The sequence below is a fragment of the Saimiri boliviensis genome, chromosome 2, assembly GCF_048565385.1.
Source record: "Saimiri boliviensis isolate mSaiBol1 chromosome 2, mSaiBol1.pri, whole genome shotgun sequence".
In the NCBI taxonomy this organism is placed as follows: Eukaryota; Metazoa; Chordata; class Mammalia; order Primates; family Cebidae; genus Saimiri; species Saimiri boliviensis.
In genome coordinates this window covers 172,618,006-172,635,856 of record NC_133450.1, presented here as the reverse complement: position 1 = coordinate 172,635,856, position 17,851 = coordinate 172,618,006, and the positions used below count along the sequence as shown (strand labels likewise).

The 17,851-nt window shown below is 40.4% G+C and overlaps 1 protein-coding gene across 2 annotated transcripts in view; it reads left to right on the top strand.

The window, feature by feature from the left end:
• The window catches only part of SLC24A2 (solute carrier family 24 member 2), a 306,778-nt gene extending 290,102 nt beyond the window's left edge, over window positions 1-16,676 (top strand). For both annotated transcript variants that reach the window (XM_010338722.3, XM_010338723.3), the window contains 2 exons: window positions 3,228-3,394; window positions 7,743-16,676. In XM_010338722.3, the coding sequence (XP_010337024.1) occupies window positions 3,228-3,394; window positions 7,743-7,992 (417 nt within the window). In that variant the 3' untranslated portion in view covers window positions 7,993-16,676. The remainder of the gene's footprint in view (window positions 1-3,227; window positions 3,395-7,742) is intronic.
• Window positions 16,677-17,851: the final 1,175 nt, after the last annotated feature.

Here is a 17,851-nt window from a genome sequence, read left to right as displayed (position 1 = left end):
GCATCTAATATTAAGAGTTAATTTTAAGAGTTAAGTAAGATCTTGTATTTCATTTAGCTCATATAACATTCTTTCAGATCCTCCTTAAATCAAGGCACAGAACTGTATCATGGAATATTGGGAGCAGCATGGAGTCTAATCTCTGAGTGGCCTCATCATTTGCTGTTTTTAAGAAGATGAGGGAATTTCCCCCAAAAGACTGCTGATGTTCTATTTATAGCTCTAAACTTCTCTGATGCACCCTGATTTTTCAGAGTACTGTCCCATCCACGCACCCATCATCTTTACTGATTTGACAAAAGTTAACTTCAGTGAAATGTACTCAAAACAAGCTTATAAAGGCTAGTTCCCCTTCCACAGAAGTGTTTCTAGAGCCACAGATTCACCAGGGGTTTGATGTCTAATGAAAACTCTCCTGCAGTTTTCTGTGATGTGAATTGACCCCAGTAAGTCCACTTCTGTCCCTGCTGCCAGACACCTGACAGTCTGATAAATTAGAGAGGGAGAGGAGTAATGTCTGCGTTATAAAATTTTGTTTTTTGGCTGGGTGCGGTGGCTCACACCTGTCATCCCAGCACTTCGGGAGGCTGAGGCAGGCAGATCACGAGAGTCAGGAGTTCAAGACCAGCCTGGCCAACTGAAACCCCCATCCTACTAAAAATACAAAAATCAGCCAGATGTGATGGCAGGCACCTGTAATCCCAGCTACTCAGGAAGCTGAGGCAGGAGAATTGCTTGAACCTGGGAGGCGGAGGTTTTAGTGAGCTGAGATCGTGCCACTGCACTCGAGCCTGGGCAACTGAACAAAATTCCTCTCAACAAAAGAAAAAAATTAATAATAAAATCAATTCTGGGTTTTCTTGAACTTTTACTGTATGCCGAACACTGCTATTTACTTTATTTGCATCATCACGTACAGTCATCAACAATTCTGAGTGGCTATTATCTTCATTTTACAGATGGGAAAATCCAAGACTCAGGAAAGTTGTCTACCTTGCGCTAAGAGGGGCAGGCTAGGATTTGCACTCAGCACGATCATCTCCCAAGCCAGTGCTCTTAAACACATCACCTTTTTTATTCTCTTCAATTCCTATGTTTTCCTGTATAGGAAAACTCCAAATATGAACTATTTTGTTTATATTCTGGGGACAAGGTTTTGCTATATTGCCCAGTCTGGTCTCAAATGTCCAGGTCTCTAGTGATCCTTGTGCCTCAGTCCCAAATAGCTGGGACTACAGTGGATGCCACTGCACCCAGCTAAATGATTTTGGACTATGGTGGATGCCACCACCCAGCTAAATGATTTTTCAAACAGTCACTGCTTTAGAATACTCTTGGAGAATTTAAACTATTAAGAATGTTTTAAATAGATTAGAACTTGCTGATGGTGACAATTGTTTAGTCAGCATCTTTGCAGTCTTTGACAATGCTTCACTCCAAATCTAACACAAAATTGACATCAAGGAGAGTATTTTGCTCAAATAGTGTGCTCCTCTACAAAACTCTTACTGAACATTTTCTAGGAGAATCAGCACAAAAACAGGCTAGTGAAGTCACCTGTGTATGCAGATTGATTTGCTTACTCAGCATATCGGTATGGAGAATCTGCCATGTACTAGGTTATGTTCTGTCAGTTATGGAGATCACAGTGACCAGGGCAAGGATCCTGCATACATGGAGCTTACTTTCAAATGGGGAGCAGTGACTCTGTGCACTGTGTGGACGGGGTAAGCTAGTGCAGCTCACCAGGCTCTGGAAAAGGCATGAGCATCAAAACTAAAATATGCTTTTAAGCCAGTAGAAACCATGCTATTTCTTATAAAAATAAGAATTTTTAAAAAGGATTTAGAAATGAGTGATATTATTCCCTAAAAGCCTTTATCCTTATATGCTATTTTAGCCCTGTCATTTTTTCAAAAACTGCCGGACATCATCAGGTAACCTATTGGAAACCAAATGGAAAGCATTATCTTGAAGGTTTTCAGAACCACACTTCACCAACTCCGGCAAAACATGTATAGGTTTTTAAATTTCCAAGAGACCAGGCAGTGACTCACACTTACAATCCCAGCACTTTGGGAGGTAAAGGCAGGAGGATCTCAAGGCCAGGAGTTCAGGACCAGTCTGGGCAACATAGTAAGACCCATCTCTTAAAAAAAAATTAGCAAGGTGTGGTGGTGCTCACCTGTGGTCCCAGCTACTCCGGAGGCTGAGATTGGAAGATCGCTTGAGCCCAGGAGGTTGAGGCTGCAGTGAGCTATGACTGTGCTACTGCACTCCAGCCTGGGCAACAGAGCAAGACCCCATTACTTAAAAAAAAAAAAAAAAACATTTCTAAAAAGTCGCAAGAAGACAAAGAATTTGCTTAAGAGAATGGAGGAATTTCCACCTGAGGCTAGACCAACCTTCCAAAAAAGAACTCATCAGTCTTAAAAGGCAAAGACAAAGACCAAAAAGAGAAAAAAGTCATAGCTGCTCTCTCCTTGCTTTTTAATAATAATGTATTATTTACAAAGGGCCTGTCACAAATTTTCACAGGCACCTGGTATGGTAGGTATTATTATCCCCAGTTTACAGATGAGAAAGTGAGACTCAAAAGACTTCACAGTAAGCAAAATGTCAAGAAATTAACACATGCCAGAGCCAGATATTGGATCCAGGTCCTCTGATTTTCTGGCTTTTGCTTCTCCACAGCTGCTTTGCCGTGTGTTACCAAAACCCCAAAACATCCAGAATCAAGTTTCCAGTGGAAATGATAGAGTTCGCGTGTTTAAGAATGGGTTCCAGACACTAGGAGATGCAAAAGGAAAATGTAGACCCTGGGTGTCAGTCCTTGGTTTTGGTGATAAGTTTTGTTCTTGCTGCCCCTGCCAGGTGCTGCCCCTGGATTCCATGGCAAATTGGCTTTTCTACCTCTCATCTTGCAGCTTCTCTGACTCAGCCTTAGAAAGCACCAAATAAAGCTGCAGCCTAGCCCTCTAGAAGTCTTTTCTATTTGAGATTATCTGTTTAATTCTCACGTGAACATTCCTGATGACTTGGATCTGAATATCATAAGAGTATAAACTCTATTAGTAATGATTGTGGCTTATTCATCTTTATCATATCCGCACTTTGCATAGCACAGTATAGAAATGCATTTAAAGGAGGTTGCATTGAAATCTTTGTGGTTTTTATGATTTTGTAACTTGGAACACCGAGATGTTTATTTCTGTCCTGACATTTAGGTTGGAGAGACGATTGGCATCAGTGAAGAGATTATGGGCCTGACCATCTTGGCTGCTGGAACCTCCATCCCTGATCTCATCACCAGTGTCATAGTGGCCCGGAAGGGGTTAGGGGACATGGCCGTGTCAAGCTCTGTTGGAAGCAACATTTTTGACATCACTGTAGGGTGAGTAGAGACAGTTCTACAAAGGTGTGTATCAGCTCCACCACTGTATTTGTCCCTAGAAACAGGAAAGACATGACCAGGATCTCTGAGCCTAAAACTAACCAATACCACTAGAGAGTAAAGACTAAGAATACCTGTTTCCCTAATTCTGTTTCTCATTTCAGAAAACATAATAAAAAATAAGTCATCCCTACACAAGCAGAAACACATACCTCCGTACAGAATGGATATTTTAGAAAATAGGAGAATTTCACTTACATAACAACAACATTCAAGTGGAACTGAGATACTGTGATAGCTTCGTGATAAAAATGTTCACATTCTAATTTTAATTAAAGTCCCCACCAGCCTAAGGTAAGATTGGGATTTTAAGACAGACTGGGACAAACATATATATCCCGTCTCCTGTCCTGTCTTGGAAAATGCTGACGGTCTTGGCATTACCATTTGTTTATCTGTACTGGAAAAGATAGTATAGGTTTTTTGTTTTTCTTTTTTAAGAGATGGAGTCTTGCTCTGTCGCCTGGGCTGGAGTGCAGTAGCACAGCCTCGGCTCACTGCAACCTCTGCCTCCTGGGTTCAAGCAATTCTGCCTCAGACTCCTGAATAGCTGGGACTACAGGTATATGTCACTATGCCCAGCTTATTTTTTACTTTTTATTTATTCTTGCATTTTTTAGTAGAGACAGGATTTCACCGTGTTGTCCAGGCTGGTCTTGAACTCCTGAACTCAGGTGATCCACCTGCCCTAGCCTCCCAAAGTGCTACGATTACAGGCATGAGCCACCGTGCCCGGCCAATATTCTACATCGTTTGAAAGCCAGAAGGTAAGATTTGTTCTTGCAGGGAAACAAACGTGTCATCTCAATATGAATAATCACTAAAGTGAATCAGACTGGGGAGAAGTGCTGTGATCAATACCATTTTATTTAACTTGTCAAAAGTAAAAGTAGTCTGACAAATACCTTGAACATCAGTACCCTGTGAAAATAAGACATAAGATGTTATCCTTATGTTCCCTGGAGTACTGGGCTCCTAACACTTGAGTTTGGAACCTCACTAAAAGCACCTACTTTCTCATTAAATGTCTTGAATATTGTTCTTACACCTTTTCAGGACCATTAATATTTTTCATACATTGTCTACCACGTGCACTGTATATACATTTTTCTCCATTTAAGCCACACGATAATTCTATTAGGTATGTATTATCACCCCTATTCTTCAGATTAAAAACACTGAAGGGGCCCAGAGTTCACACAACTAGTAAATAAGGTAGCTAGGATTTGAACAGAGTCTGTGCTCTCAGTGGCAGCACTCTCTGTGCATAAAACTCTACTACGAGTGTCCACTATCTGAACCACACGTGAACCACACTGAAGAGCTCTCCGTGCACGTCTGACTGAAAAACACTGACTTATCCTTTAGTGATAACTTAAATCCTGATTTCTCCGATTCTCCTGGGCCCGACTTCGAGGTTCTTGCCCCTGTCGATTCTCTGTACATCTTACTCTTGTGGTGGTGTATCTGCCCGCTAGACTGTGCATCCCCAAGAGCAGGAAACTCATCAGGGCTTACTACATTGCTATCCTTGGTAGTTGTTTGACAAATGTTTATGGGATGGATGGATGGATGAATACATGAATGAATGCTTTAAAAGGTGTATGTTTTGAAGGAAGTTGTCCCTACTGTAAACAGTGTTTATCAGATCTGTGGTAAATATATTGCATATATTCATAGTAGTGTTCTTGTAAAAAAAAATAGTAATGGTCTACAGTATATTATAAAGAATTACAAAATGCTTTCTGTTCGTTATTCTTAAATTGTACACACACACACGCACACACAAATTGAAGTTTAAAGAAAAATCACTCCTAATCCTATTACCCAGAAACAATATGTATGTGCTTTTCCATATATTTCACAAAGTTTTCTTAGTAAAATATTCAGTTTTGTCTTCTTGGAAGGCTTTTATTTTTCCATTTTAAAGCAATATATGCCTGGCATAGAGAGGCATCTGTGAATAAATTAGTAAATCATATCAGCCATTTTTCTAAGACTCTTTATAGCTCTCATAACTAACATTTTGTGGCGTCAAATATTCCCTCTTGATGTTTTGTTTTTCAGTGGTTTTTTAAATCATTATTTAATAGGTTTTTTTAAATTTTTTGCTGTGAGAGTGTTGAACACCTTGATGCAGAAAAACCTCCTTTTTAAATTATTTTGTTAGGATAAATTCTTTTTAGCAGTATTAATAAATATTTTGGACATCTTAATGGCTAATGATGTATTTTGTAGATTTCTTTTCCAAAAGTTATTTCCCAAGAATTTATACCAGCTTATAACATTTTTGACAATACATTGAGTGATGTCATTAACAATATATTAAGTGTAAAAGTTTCTTCATAGCTTTGCCAGCATTTTCCTTATGCTTCTAAAATTAACATATACTCAGATTTAGAAAATAAACAGTAACTCAACACCCTTTAATTCTTGTGTATTCTACATGATTGAAATTACATTGCTTTTTGTGCCTATGTATGCATCTTTCATTTTTAGCTTAGAATTATATTATGGTTATTTTCTTGTATCATTCTAAGCTTGCAATTTTAAACAGCTATACAATATTACATTTACTTATTTGGTATTTAACTAGTTCCCTAATATTAGAGGTTATTAGAGATACCCAGTTTTTTATTATTCAAAGTAACATTGAAATGATCTCATCTACATTTTAAGTGAGTTTTATGCTTAATTCCTGACAATAGAATTGATGGAGACCAAAAGGCATAAAAAGTTTAATTTTCCCCAAAAGGTTTTTGCAAGCCATTTGTAGTGCTGTCAAACTCAACTTCACTAGAAGAGTGAGAGAGAGAGAGAGAGAGAGAGAGAGAGAGAATGAATAAGAATAAAATGTATTTTGGTCTTTTCTTTACAAGAGATGGAAGAAAAGTTTCCTGTACAAGTTCCTGCCAATGGCTCTCATTTTGGCATCATTCCCACTCTAAGGCCCTCCCCTTCCCTTTTCTGACTTTTCACTGCTGACCCCAGGATGCCAGGGCTGCCCCCTCTTGCGGAGAACTGGAATTACCCCCTTGTTCCCTGGCTTCGAACCTCTCCTGGACAAGTTCACATAAGGAAGCACCTCCTGGCCAACTTGTAGTGGGCAAAGTGCCTGTACTGATCCCTGCAATGCAGTCACATCGGTCACTTTAACTTGGCCCAGGTTAACATATGCACCCAGTTAGGGGTTGCATGTGCCAGGCCTGGAATTGCAAACATCCACACTGCATGGGTTCTGCCTTCTAATGCCCTCTCTCCAGCAGAGGAGGCAGATAAGTAAACACACTGCCCCTTTCACTCTCATTATTTCTCTTCCTTTGGAGAACGTAACGTTTCCAAAGAGTACCTCCCCTTCCACACCCTCAGACTAAGCCAAAACTGAACCTCCCATAGCTATTTTTGTCATGCAGAAAGCTCGGCCAGCCAAGTAGGTATCTCTTAGCCACCATGCTATCATTAGACTGGTGGGCAGAGCCAGATACCTATCACTAGCCACTTGACAATGTCCACATCCCCTGAGCCCTGCACTTCCAGCCATCTTCCTTTCCCAGGGTTCTAGTCAACTCTTGTGGTATCCTGGCAACTAGCTTTCCTGAGGGCTTTCAGAATCACCACTCTGGATAGGAAACATAAGATATCCTCAGATTTTAAAAGCTGAATGGAAAAGGGAGAAAACAGGTATAAAAATATAAAGTTTTTTTTTAAACACACATCAAAAATGGAAGACACTGACTTCCTTAAATCTTTCGAAAAGACCAATTTCTCATCAAACCATTGACATCTTTCCCAGAATAAACTTCAGATCCCCACCACCGTCATTTAATTTTACTTGCCTTTAGACTGTTAAGTCATTGCTATTCTTTGTCTGCATTTTTTAATTTTTTTCCCATTTTCACCACCCATTTCTATGCCTTTTTTATACCTGCCTGTTCCCTTCACCGTGTGCAAATCCTGCTATTCACCTTTTTGGGACTGAAAGCAACCTTTTAATCTCAACTAGGAAGGAAACAAAATAATTTCCCATCAAATTCGCAAATGCAGAAATCACCTACAGCAGTCATGTCTTTGATGTCTGACTGCTCCCTCTGTTCTGAATTCAGTCAGGACATGGCCAAAGGTTTTTAAAGTCTGGGCCCACCACACCTGAGACATAGTGAACCTCACGAGACACCCTTTTCAGATTAGAGTTCCTGAGAGCATAATGTTCTGTTGTTTGCCTTCTTCAACGTGTCTGACTACTCCCTTGTCCTCCCACTCCCCTCTGCCCTGCTTTGCTCCTGCACAGGCTCCCACTGCCCTGGCTCCTGTACACAATCCTTCACAGATTCCAGCCAGTGGCTGTCAGCAGCAATGGCCTCTTCTGTGCCATCGTCCTTCTCTTCATCATGCTGCTCTTCGTCATCCTGTCCATTGCCCTCTGCAAGTGGCGAATGAACAAAATCCTGGGCTTCATCATGTTTGGCCTCTACTTTGTGTTCCTGGTGGTGAGCGTTCTCCTAGAAGACAGAATTCTTACATGCCCCGTCTCTATCTAGCAGGAAAAGCCATATCTTGCACCAACAGCATGAATGGTCCCTCCCCACTCTCGGCTCTGGGCTCCTTGACCTCTTGAGAAGAGGAAGCTGGCACATAGCCCTGGGTGCCAAGTGTCCCTCCTTGGTGGATTTGAGGAGAGATGGATTCACACTGGGCCCATTCACTTCACAGGCTGCTTCCACCTTGCCTACCAAAATGACTTCACGTAAGAGACAAAGAGAACCGTCATTATGGGGCTTCTCCCCATTCACCACTGACAGGTACTCCTCGCTGGTCGGAGGTACATTCGATGCAAACAAGGACAGAGGCTATATATGTATACCTATAAATATACATATTATAAATATACGCACATGAACACACAAATCCTGCCTGTTCCTGTACTATAGCTCTCCTTCCATACCTATAGATTAGTACATACCTGTAAATAGACCCAAAGAAAAATTATATATATATATATATATAAAACAAGATATATATATATAAGTACAATTGCATCTTTTCAGGGATAGCTCTAGTATATTTATAGTACTTATTTGAAGAGGGGCATCAACCTGCAGTCTGGGCTTTACCTCTTAAGTGCAAGAGGTGAACTAATGGAACCAATAGACAAAGGTAGCATTGCTGTGACCTTCAGCCTGCCTTGGACTTGCTGGGATCCTGCCTGGTAAGGTAGATGGTTTAGGGAAATAGTTTGCAGGGAGGAGGGCTTAGTGGAGAAGGTCCATAGGGGCCCTGAGCTGAGCCTTCCAGAACTTTCCCACAAGCAAAACAGGGAGAGACTGTGTGCCCACCTCCACCGGAGTACCCTGACCAAGAAACTCAGGGTACTTAGAACAGACAGAGATAAAAACCCAGACCAGGTGGACACTGGTATGGGGAAGCGGGGAAGTAACAACCAGGGTTGGATTTTTTGTTTTGTTCTTATATTGTCCCAGCATGCAGGTAGAATATATGACTACAAAGCAAATTAGTGCTTTTTCTAGGACAGCAAAACTATATAAACTGAACCTGTATTCTTCCAGTGCATGTCCCATTATCATCAAAAGGCGGCGGGTAAACTTAGCTGTAATTGTCATTTAGATTTATTTTGATGCTAAGGGCTGCCAAGAGAGCTTAGATGTGTGATAAGAAACCATCCAGTAGAGGTGCTTAGTGGGCCTTGCCACCTAATGGGATGCAAGGGCATAGTTCTTTAAAACGTTTTCTAATGTAGTCATAAAGGGCTTTAGTGTCTGCAGAAATCATTATTCCCAATAGCACTAAATTAACTCTGATCAGCACTGCTTGGGTTGAGGCAGCTTAGAGATGCTTGGAAAGGCATTTGCACACTCAGTGCACCCCAGAAAGGTTTCTGAGTGCTAGGTCAAGTTGTACCAGGACCAGGCTTTGGTTAAAGTTCTTCTAACATCTGTGTCTCTGCTTCTATCAGGACCCCATCTGGGACTCTCTCTAGTTTTTAGAGTACACTGTATTTGATAGCTTCCTAACACAAATTTCAAGCTATTCGTTGCAACAATTTGACTTCTTGATTTTGCTCGTTACATGGAATATTTTAATTTCATGCGTTCGGTGCCCCAAGTTCTATATGACATCTTGTATGATTTCTAAGATCTATGTCAGTAGAAAATAAAACCAGCAAGGGGGAAAAAATAGGCAAACTAAATCAATGAAGAACTGCGTAGATTGCTTATACCCATTACTGAGAAGAAAAAAAAAAAAGAAGGCTTTTCGTTTCTCTAAGTCATGCTTTTCCTTAAAATCAATTGAAAAATTGAATCAAGGATGGTTCATTATTCTGTACCCATCCTAAGTCTAAGTTGGCACATACGGCATGTGGGAAACTTCACCATGTGCGTTCCCATCTCCAACCTATTCTGTCATTGAAGGCTGCTATGATTTTGTTGTGAGCACATACCTCTTAACGTGGGAAGGTAGCATGCAGAACTCACAGCGGAGTAAGAGGAAGGGTAACCTGACAGCCCCAGATCAAGCTCAATATTCCTTCCAGAAAACCTCAGCTCACCCCACAGATCATGGCAATAACAGGAAGTACCCATCATTATTGCTCTTCACGAAGAAGCAAAAGGCACTTTAAACCCAAGGCCCCCTGGGAAAACAAGAAATCAAGATGGCTGCCAGTCAGAGGCTGGCTTTCAAGTCTCTCCAGCTTGGCAGAGTGGGGGCTTCAGATGTGTGACAATGCCTGCCAAGACATTGAAACACCATCCAACAGAGGTGCTCAGTGGGACCTGCCACCTAAAGGGAATGAATCGCATTCATCGAGGTTAGGACTTTGTCCTGGGGCAAGAACTTGTGCTATTTCCTTAGAGTAAAAGAATGAGGAAGTGAATTTCACGTCTAAAAATTCCAGTTGTTTTCCCTGTGTATTTCTTGAAGGGCAGCAAAGTTGGTTATTGTGTGAATTTTATATTATTGACTGGTGTGTTGTTTGAAAAAAGGTTTAAATAGGTGACCGACTCAGCTGCAAACAGACTATGTAAAACCAAAGTTGAAGGAGATCTGGTGCGACCCTCTTCTTATACCTGATCCTCCCCCTGCCTCCTCACTCCCTCCCATTTATTCCCAGCTCACAGTGAAGGCTGATGCAAGCAGCTGTGGTGCCCTTGGTTTGTCTGGGAGCTCCGCTTCACAGGAAGTGTTGTGGTCTTCCATGTGAAGTTGCATTTGAGAAGACAGTATTTCCAGCCCACTTCCCACCTCAGTCATGTGCACTGAGCCTGACCTACAGCAGCACTGCTCCCTCGCTGGATGGGACACAAGTGATTCCACAGCCTGCCCTTGCTTTCCCTTCATTTCTGTGTCTGTGAGTAAGTGGCTATGTGTTGGGCTAGGGTCAATTCAGAGAGATGTGTACAGAGTGCAACAGTGGGTCTTTAAACCATTCAACTCATTGGTATAATTATAAGAACGTTCCACATTATGATTTCCAGAGCAAGTCATTTCTAACTTCTTTTCCTGCATGCCTATGTATATACATATATAAATATACATATATCTTTATACCAGATCTATATGTACACATATAATATGACTTACATCATCACCCTCTGACTCTATCAAATTCAGGATTCTAAAGCAGGGAGCATCAACTTTGCCAAAATCAAGGAAAAGGAAAGTCATGCAAACAAACCAAAGGGAACATTTCTTCCTGATTTCATAAGGTGGTTTTGTTCCATGCACATATATATACAAATATACATGTATGTACCCATATTTCCCCACCCTAAGAATATCGATTTATAGCCTTAAGGAAATGGTCAGCCATATCCCTAATGCTGATATAGAGGCAAAGAATACACAACAGAAAATACAGAGCAAAAATTTAGACTGCAGATATTCTCTTTGCTTCTCTGGAGCAGGGTATAAAAGATATCACCAATTCAAGAGCCAACATTGTACTAATCAATCTAAAATAAAACGAGATGCACACAAATGATTTCATTTACTCACAGCAAACCAAACAGGTCTTGCTTGCTGTCACCGCCCGCCCTCTCCCATACTTCCAAGGCTGCAGAGCAGCTTGGCTCAAACTGACAGTTCCCAAATAGAAACTCCTAAATTGTATCTGAGAATACCCATGCTATCTCCAGCTGCCCTCTGAACCTGACCAGATCCTGATGAACTGAAACTGAAGATTAGGTGGTGTTCATGCAGCTTCCCAGGACCTAAACTGAGTCAGGCAGTGACAGAGCAGTGCTGTATGCCGGAACTAAGGGATGGGGTTGCTTATATACTTGGCAGATGCAGCAGAATGTCCTAAAGCCTTGCCCAGGAGATTATAAAAAGAGGTGGAGACTGTTTCATATTCAGGGAAAATGCTTTGTAAGGCTTCTAACAGGTGTCACCTGACAAGGGCCATTATAATGTATTTTATAGGGAAGACATGAATCAGGTGGTTTGGAGCCTTTTCAGCAAAACACAGCTGCCTCGCTGATTAGACATTTGACAACGTTAATGTACATCCATTCCTGGGCAGGGAGAGAGTTGGCAAACTCCCCACCACTGCACATAGCTTTTAAAGGCTTCTGGATCCGTTAGAGGAGAGAGGAACTGCAAAGGGAGCCCACCCCCAGACCACTTTAACAAAAAGTTGACCAAAGAAATGACACCTGGTAGAGCAGCTGGCCAGATAGAGTTGAAGAAGATGGAACTTGTGTTAAATGCTCTGCAGAAATTACTGCGTTGGACCATCTAACAGGGGTCTGATGGCAAGCATTTCAGAACATGACCGTGTGCTTTCCTCCCCACATCTACCAAACACACACCCAAACCCCCCACACGCAAGACTATGTGGATGCCATGCTTCTCTGCACCTGGACACGTTGTTTTTCCAGTAAGTAGGTGGTAGCTCTGTTCCAGAAGAAGAAAAAAGTGAAGCTGTTCTCAGGATGATTTCTGGAGAAAACAACTGTCTCCTGAGAGCATAGAAGTCAATGCTCACTCTTGCTAAGCCAGATCTTCCTTGACCATCAGCTTAACGTTTTTAAAAGATGCATCCTCAACCCCTATACTCTCTCAACAATATTGTCTTCAATTACTAGGTAAGGCCTTATGATTAAGAGAGGGTTAGGGGGAAAAAAATAGAAGAATAAGGAACGGGAAGAAAGGAGGTATTAATTTCCTAGGATTCCCAAGAAAACAAGCGTCACATTGAAATATATCCCTATGTAGTTTAAAATGGTTACAAATATCAGGCTATGTTTAGCCAATTACAAGAGCCCATATAGTTTTAGATTTAAAAAAGATAAAAAAATAAACCTTCTCAAGAAGACCTTGGGAAAGAAAGGTAACCCTGCCCTGTTCCACCATCTATTTACAGTTAGGTCTCTGATTCTGCCTCTATCTCTGTGTTTCATTTTTAATCTCACAGCTTCATATTTTTTGAAATATATAGCAAACAAGAAAAGCAATAAGGGAACTACTCAGAACCAGCTCAATCCTATTACTTATTATTCCACCATGGCAATACTCCTTTCACTTCACCAGGAGCTTTGGACGCGCACAGGCTGTGGCATGTAATCACCAGGAGCAGGTAGGAGTCTGTCTGTAGAAATCATAGGCACACTCATGTTTGCTCTGGAAGGAATCTGTTTTCCACGCTGACTCCCCCCAATTCATGTACACACTGGCATTTTACATGCCTTCCTCTCACGTGGGGCGCCAGCCTTGCTCAGAACTACCCAAACTCCACAGAGGTCCTTAATATGATTAGGGACAGATTTCTTAACAGTGAGAAATCGCTACAAAGGACAAGTACATCTACAAGTCAGGCAGCATTTGAGAGGCAAAAATGACCCTGCAGTGACGACAATAGTCAACTGTTTTTAAATTAGCACACGAATAGTGAGGGACTTTTTAGATCACGCTATTATCTCAGCCAGAGCACTTCTACCAGATGATCCATTGACAGACTGGAAAACCTAACTGAATTTTTAAAAACAGACAAATATCTAAGTCTGAAAGAATGCCATGGAGTTTGCGTAGGCTCCCACCAAAGATTTCATTCCATTAAGAGGGTTTGTCTAGCCTATAACCCTAATCCAAAGGATAGTCCTCTTACAGGGGAGAGTCCAGCATAGATGCTGGTGTGACCCAGCTCAATGTTTAACAACCATCAGCATCAGAAACGGTCTCCAGGTTAACCCTCCAGGTTAACCCAAACCCCTCCACTTAATGACTTAACTTTTTTTTTTTTTTTTTTTTTTTTGGCAAAAAATAACTGCATCTGGGCACTCTTCACTGTTTGCCCTAGACATAGTTAGAAGTCACCACTATGTGACTCTTTACCTATTGTCATTAAAAGTATCTTTAGACTTTTATTCGAGTCTTTTAACCCTCAGTAATTTTTCTAGTTCCTCTCTACTAAGCCTTTTAAAATTCTTTATATTGTTCTTAAATGATGAAACCTAATGACTAATCAGGACACAAGGATAAGGTCTGAACAGTGTTGAACTATACTGGATGCAGCATGACCATGAAGCCCTGGTGAAGTCAAGATCATACACTGTTTTTAAGGTCACTAAGTCATAATCTCAGACTCACAAAGGACTCAGAATCGGGGAGACACCACTTTAGATTACTCCAAAACTCTGGGCCTGTACTTACTAATTTATCAAGAGGAATCAATATTTTTATTTTGAATATGGAACTGAGGGAAATAGTTGGCTCTCCACTTATTGACCAGTACTGCAGTGTATTTACATCATTTTGTGTGGTAGGTTGGATAGGACTTTTCTTATCGGCTAGGGTTCACCAAAAGGATGGGAATTTGTTTCTGCATTCTTACATGTTGGGTTGCATATTTCTTCATAATGGATCCGTAAGTAACTAAGGCCTTGGAGACTAACAGTTCTCTAAACTACTCAGCTAACCAAAAGAAAATACTTATTTTTTAAATCATGTCATGGAAAATAGAAAAGTGAAAAAGTCTGAAACCCTGAATAAAATTATTTTAAAAATGAAATTACATGCTTGAATTAAGGATAGATAACTTCTTGCCATTTAATTAAACAAATCTCCAAATCTTCTCATCAGAATAAAACTGAAGGACAATGGATGCCTTTTGGGTTTTTTAATTTTTTAATATTGCACTTTATAGTACTTCATAAGAGACAATTGTCTTAATTAAAGCCATAAAATACCAATAATACATATATTCAGGGCTTCTGAATATAGTCAATCAATAAGCAGTCCATGAGTCATTCCTGTTTTGTATTGTTTGTTGTAAATTGGTGTTGATCTGTTATATTTTTTATTACCTACAATTATTGTTCTAGGCAATTCTAATCTACTTACAAATTTTAGATGTGTGGTTTAATAAAACTGTTTGAAAAATCAAAGAAATTATTCATTTCACAAAAGCATTCTTCACTCTCAAAGTAGCTTCTACAGTTTCTTTAAATAGCAAGTTCTAATACTACATGGAAATTATTTTACAATTATAGATTGTTTTTCAGGAATCCATTTTGTTATGTAAAGCAAGGTTCACCCATATGGAGAGTGAAACAGATAATTCGCAAACATATACCTGGGAAATGTAGGGTGTGTTTGAGCTTTAATAGAAATACAGATGGGTCTAAGAAGTTCCCTTATAAAAATGGCAGATAGAGATACATAATTTCTTATGCCAAAATTATTAACTTTCCTTGGGAGGACATGTCAAACAGCATACTTCATAATGCATTGGTGGTGTTTTCTCCCTCTCTGCTAAAATACGCAATTTCTAACCTAGCATGGTACACTGTTTATAAACACATATATAAAGTTGTCCCTACAACTAAAACTTTAATGTTTCACTTCATCACAAATGTTTATATAGTTTTCTTTAACAGACAGGGTCTTGCTCTGTCACCCAGGCTAGAGTGCAGTGGTGCAATCATAGCTCAGTGCTGCCTCAAACACCTGGACTCAAGCGATCCTCCCACCTCAGCCTCTTAACTAGCGGGGACCTCAGGCACATGCCACCATGCCTAATTTTGTTGTTGTTGTTAAGAGACAGGGTCTCCCTCTGTTACTCCAGGCTTGTCTCAAACTCCTGAGCTCCGGAGATCCTCCTGCTTTGGCCTCCCAAAGTGCTGGGATTAAAGGCATGAGCCACCGTACCCAGCCCTTTTATATCATTTGAGTGAAAGTAAAATAATGACTAAAGCACTGAATAGTCTAGAAATATCTACCAGAACTGGGTACCTAAATTATCTATATAGAGTAAACATACTAAATTGGACAGCCCCATCAATTTTATGCTTAAATGGCCAATTTGCCCTAAAAAAAAAAGGGGGGGGGGTATCTGAACCAAGGGCCAGTGATATTCCTCTGTTGGAGATTGTTTTGCAGTCTAAAGAGTTTCTCTAAAGGGCTGAGACTCTATTCAGAAGAGGGAGCCTCTGTTACCGAATTGCCCTATTGAGCCCTACATACAAAGTTCATATATAAGCCCTGCATCTAGCCTTGTTATTTCTCAAGTCAAAAACATCTGGAAGCAACAGCTTCCACCTTCAAGCAATCCACAGACTCAAAAAGCCATCAAATTAAGAATAGCAAAATTACCTTCCTGATTCAGTGAAGTTGCTGCTAGCACTAAAGGAAAGAAAAATTATACTTTTGTTCTTCAGACATGGTTAAAACAGAGATCATGTTGTCAATGTTGACTCCAACATAGACATTTGCTCTATAAACTGTCTTTTAGACAACTTATGTTAAAAATATCAGAATGCCATTTTTGTAAAGGACCTTTTTTAGGATGGACGTGGTCTCATGCTTCCTTTGCTCCCCTCCATTTTAAAGGAGCATTGTAATCCCTATCCTCACCCCTACAAAACTCCGTGGATGCACTTCCAAATTACTTCTGTCATTTTGTGTATGTTGTGTTTATTATGAGCAATTTTCACTGGATGATGGGATACATGGCAATACTATGTCAGTTTATTCTCTGTGAATATGTCTGTACATAGGCGGGAAGCTCTATTTATTTGTACATAGGCTGTTTGGAGTATGTACTTCTGTCACATGGACTTCATTCTGATAAACGGCGTTTCTCCTTGTTTCACTGTCCATACCTTTGTGCTTCTACTACTGATAATCAATTCATAGAATATCACTTTATGTAACTAAGTCTCCTCAGTGTGGAAAATAATAGTAATAAAATTATTGACTCAAAGAAGTACTGTTTTGTTGTTTGGAGTAATTCTTACCTGTGACTAATCAGGACCCTCAGGGTCACAAGAATACATACACTATCATGGAAGTTTTATTGCAGGGATTCCAGGGGACAACAGGGAAGGCAAGAATTACTGTTAATTATATAGATGCTCCTCAATTTATGATAAGGTATGTCCTGATGAGCCTATCATATGTTAAAATATTGTGAAGTTGGCTGGGTGCAGTGCTCATGCCTGTAATCCCAGCACTTTGGGAGGCTGAGGCAGGTGAATCAAGAGATCAAGACCATCCTGGCCAACATGGTAAAACCTCATCTCTACTAAAAATGCAAAAATTAGCTGGGCATGACGGCACACACCTTTAGTCCCAGCTACTCAGAAGGCTGAGGCAGGAGAATTGCTTGAACCCAGGAGGCGAAGGCTGCAGTGAGCTGAGATCGCAACACTGTACTCCAGCCTGGCAACAGGGCGAGACTCCACCTAAAAAAAAAAAAAAAAATACATATATTGTTCAGTCAAAAAGGCATTTAATACACCTAATCTGCTGAACATCATCGTTTAGCCTAATCTACATTAAAGGTGCTCAGAACACCTGCATTAGCCTACAGTTGGACAAAATCATCTAACACAAAGCCTATTTTATACTCAAGTGTTGAAGATTTTTTGTAATTTATTGACTTTCTACTGAATGTGCATTGCTTTTGAACCATTGTAAAGTCAAACATAGTTAAATGAACCATCAACAGTTGAGGGACCATCTGTAACTAGCATTTACTGAGTGCTTACTATTATCATTTGAGCTTTTGAGTATCTGTGGGAATATTGTGCACTCAAGGGACTACTCCAAAGAAATGGAATTTTAATCAATTAAATATATTCAAAGTGTAAATTCAAAAGACTAGTGTTGCCTAAGCCTTTAAGTTCAACCTAATCGTCTTGTTATAAATCTAGTATTTTATATAAAAACGAGAATTCAGGCCAGGTTCAGTGGCTCACACCTGCAATCCCAACACTTAGGGAGTCGTATTACTTGAGGTCAGGAGTTGGAGACCAGCCTGGACAACATAGTGAAATCCCGTCTCTATTCAAAATTCAAAAACTAGCCGGGTGTGGTGGCACATACCTCAGCAACTCAGGAGGCTGAGGCAGGAGAATCGCTTAAACCCTGGAGGTGACT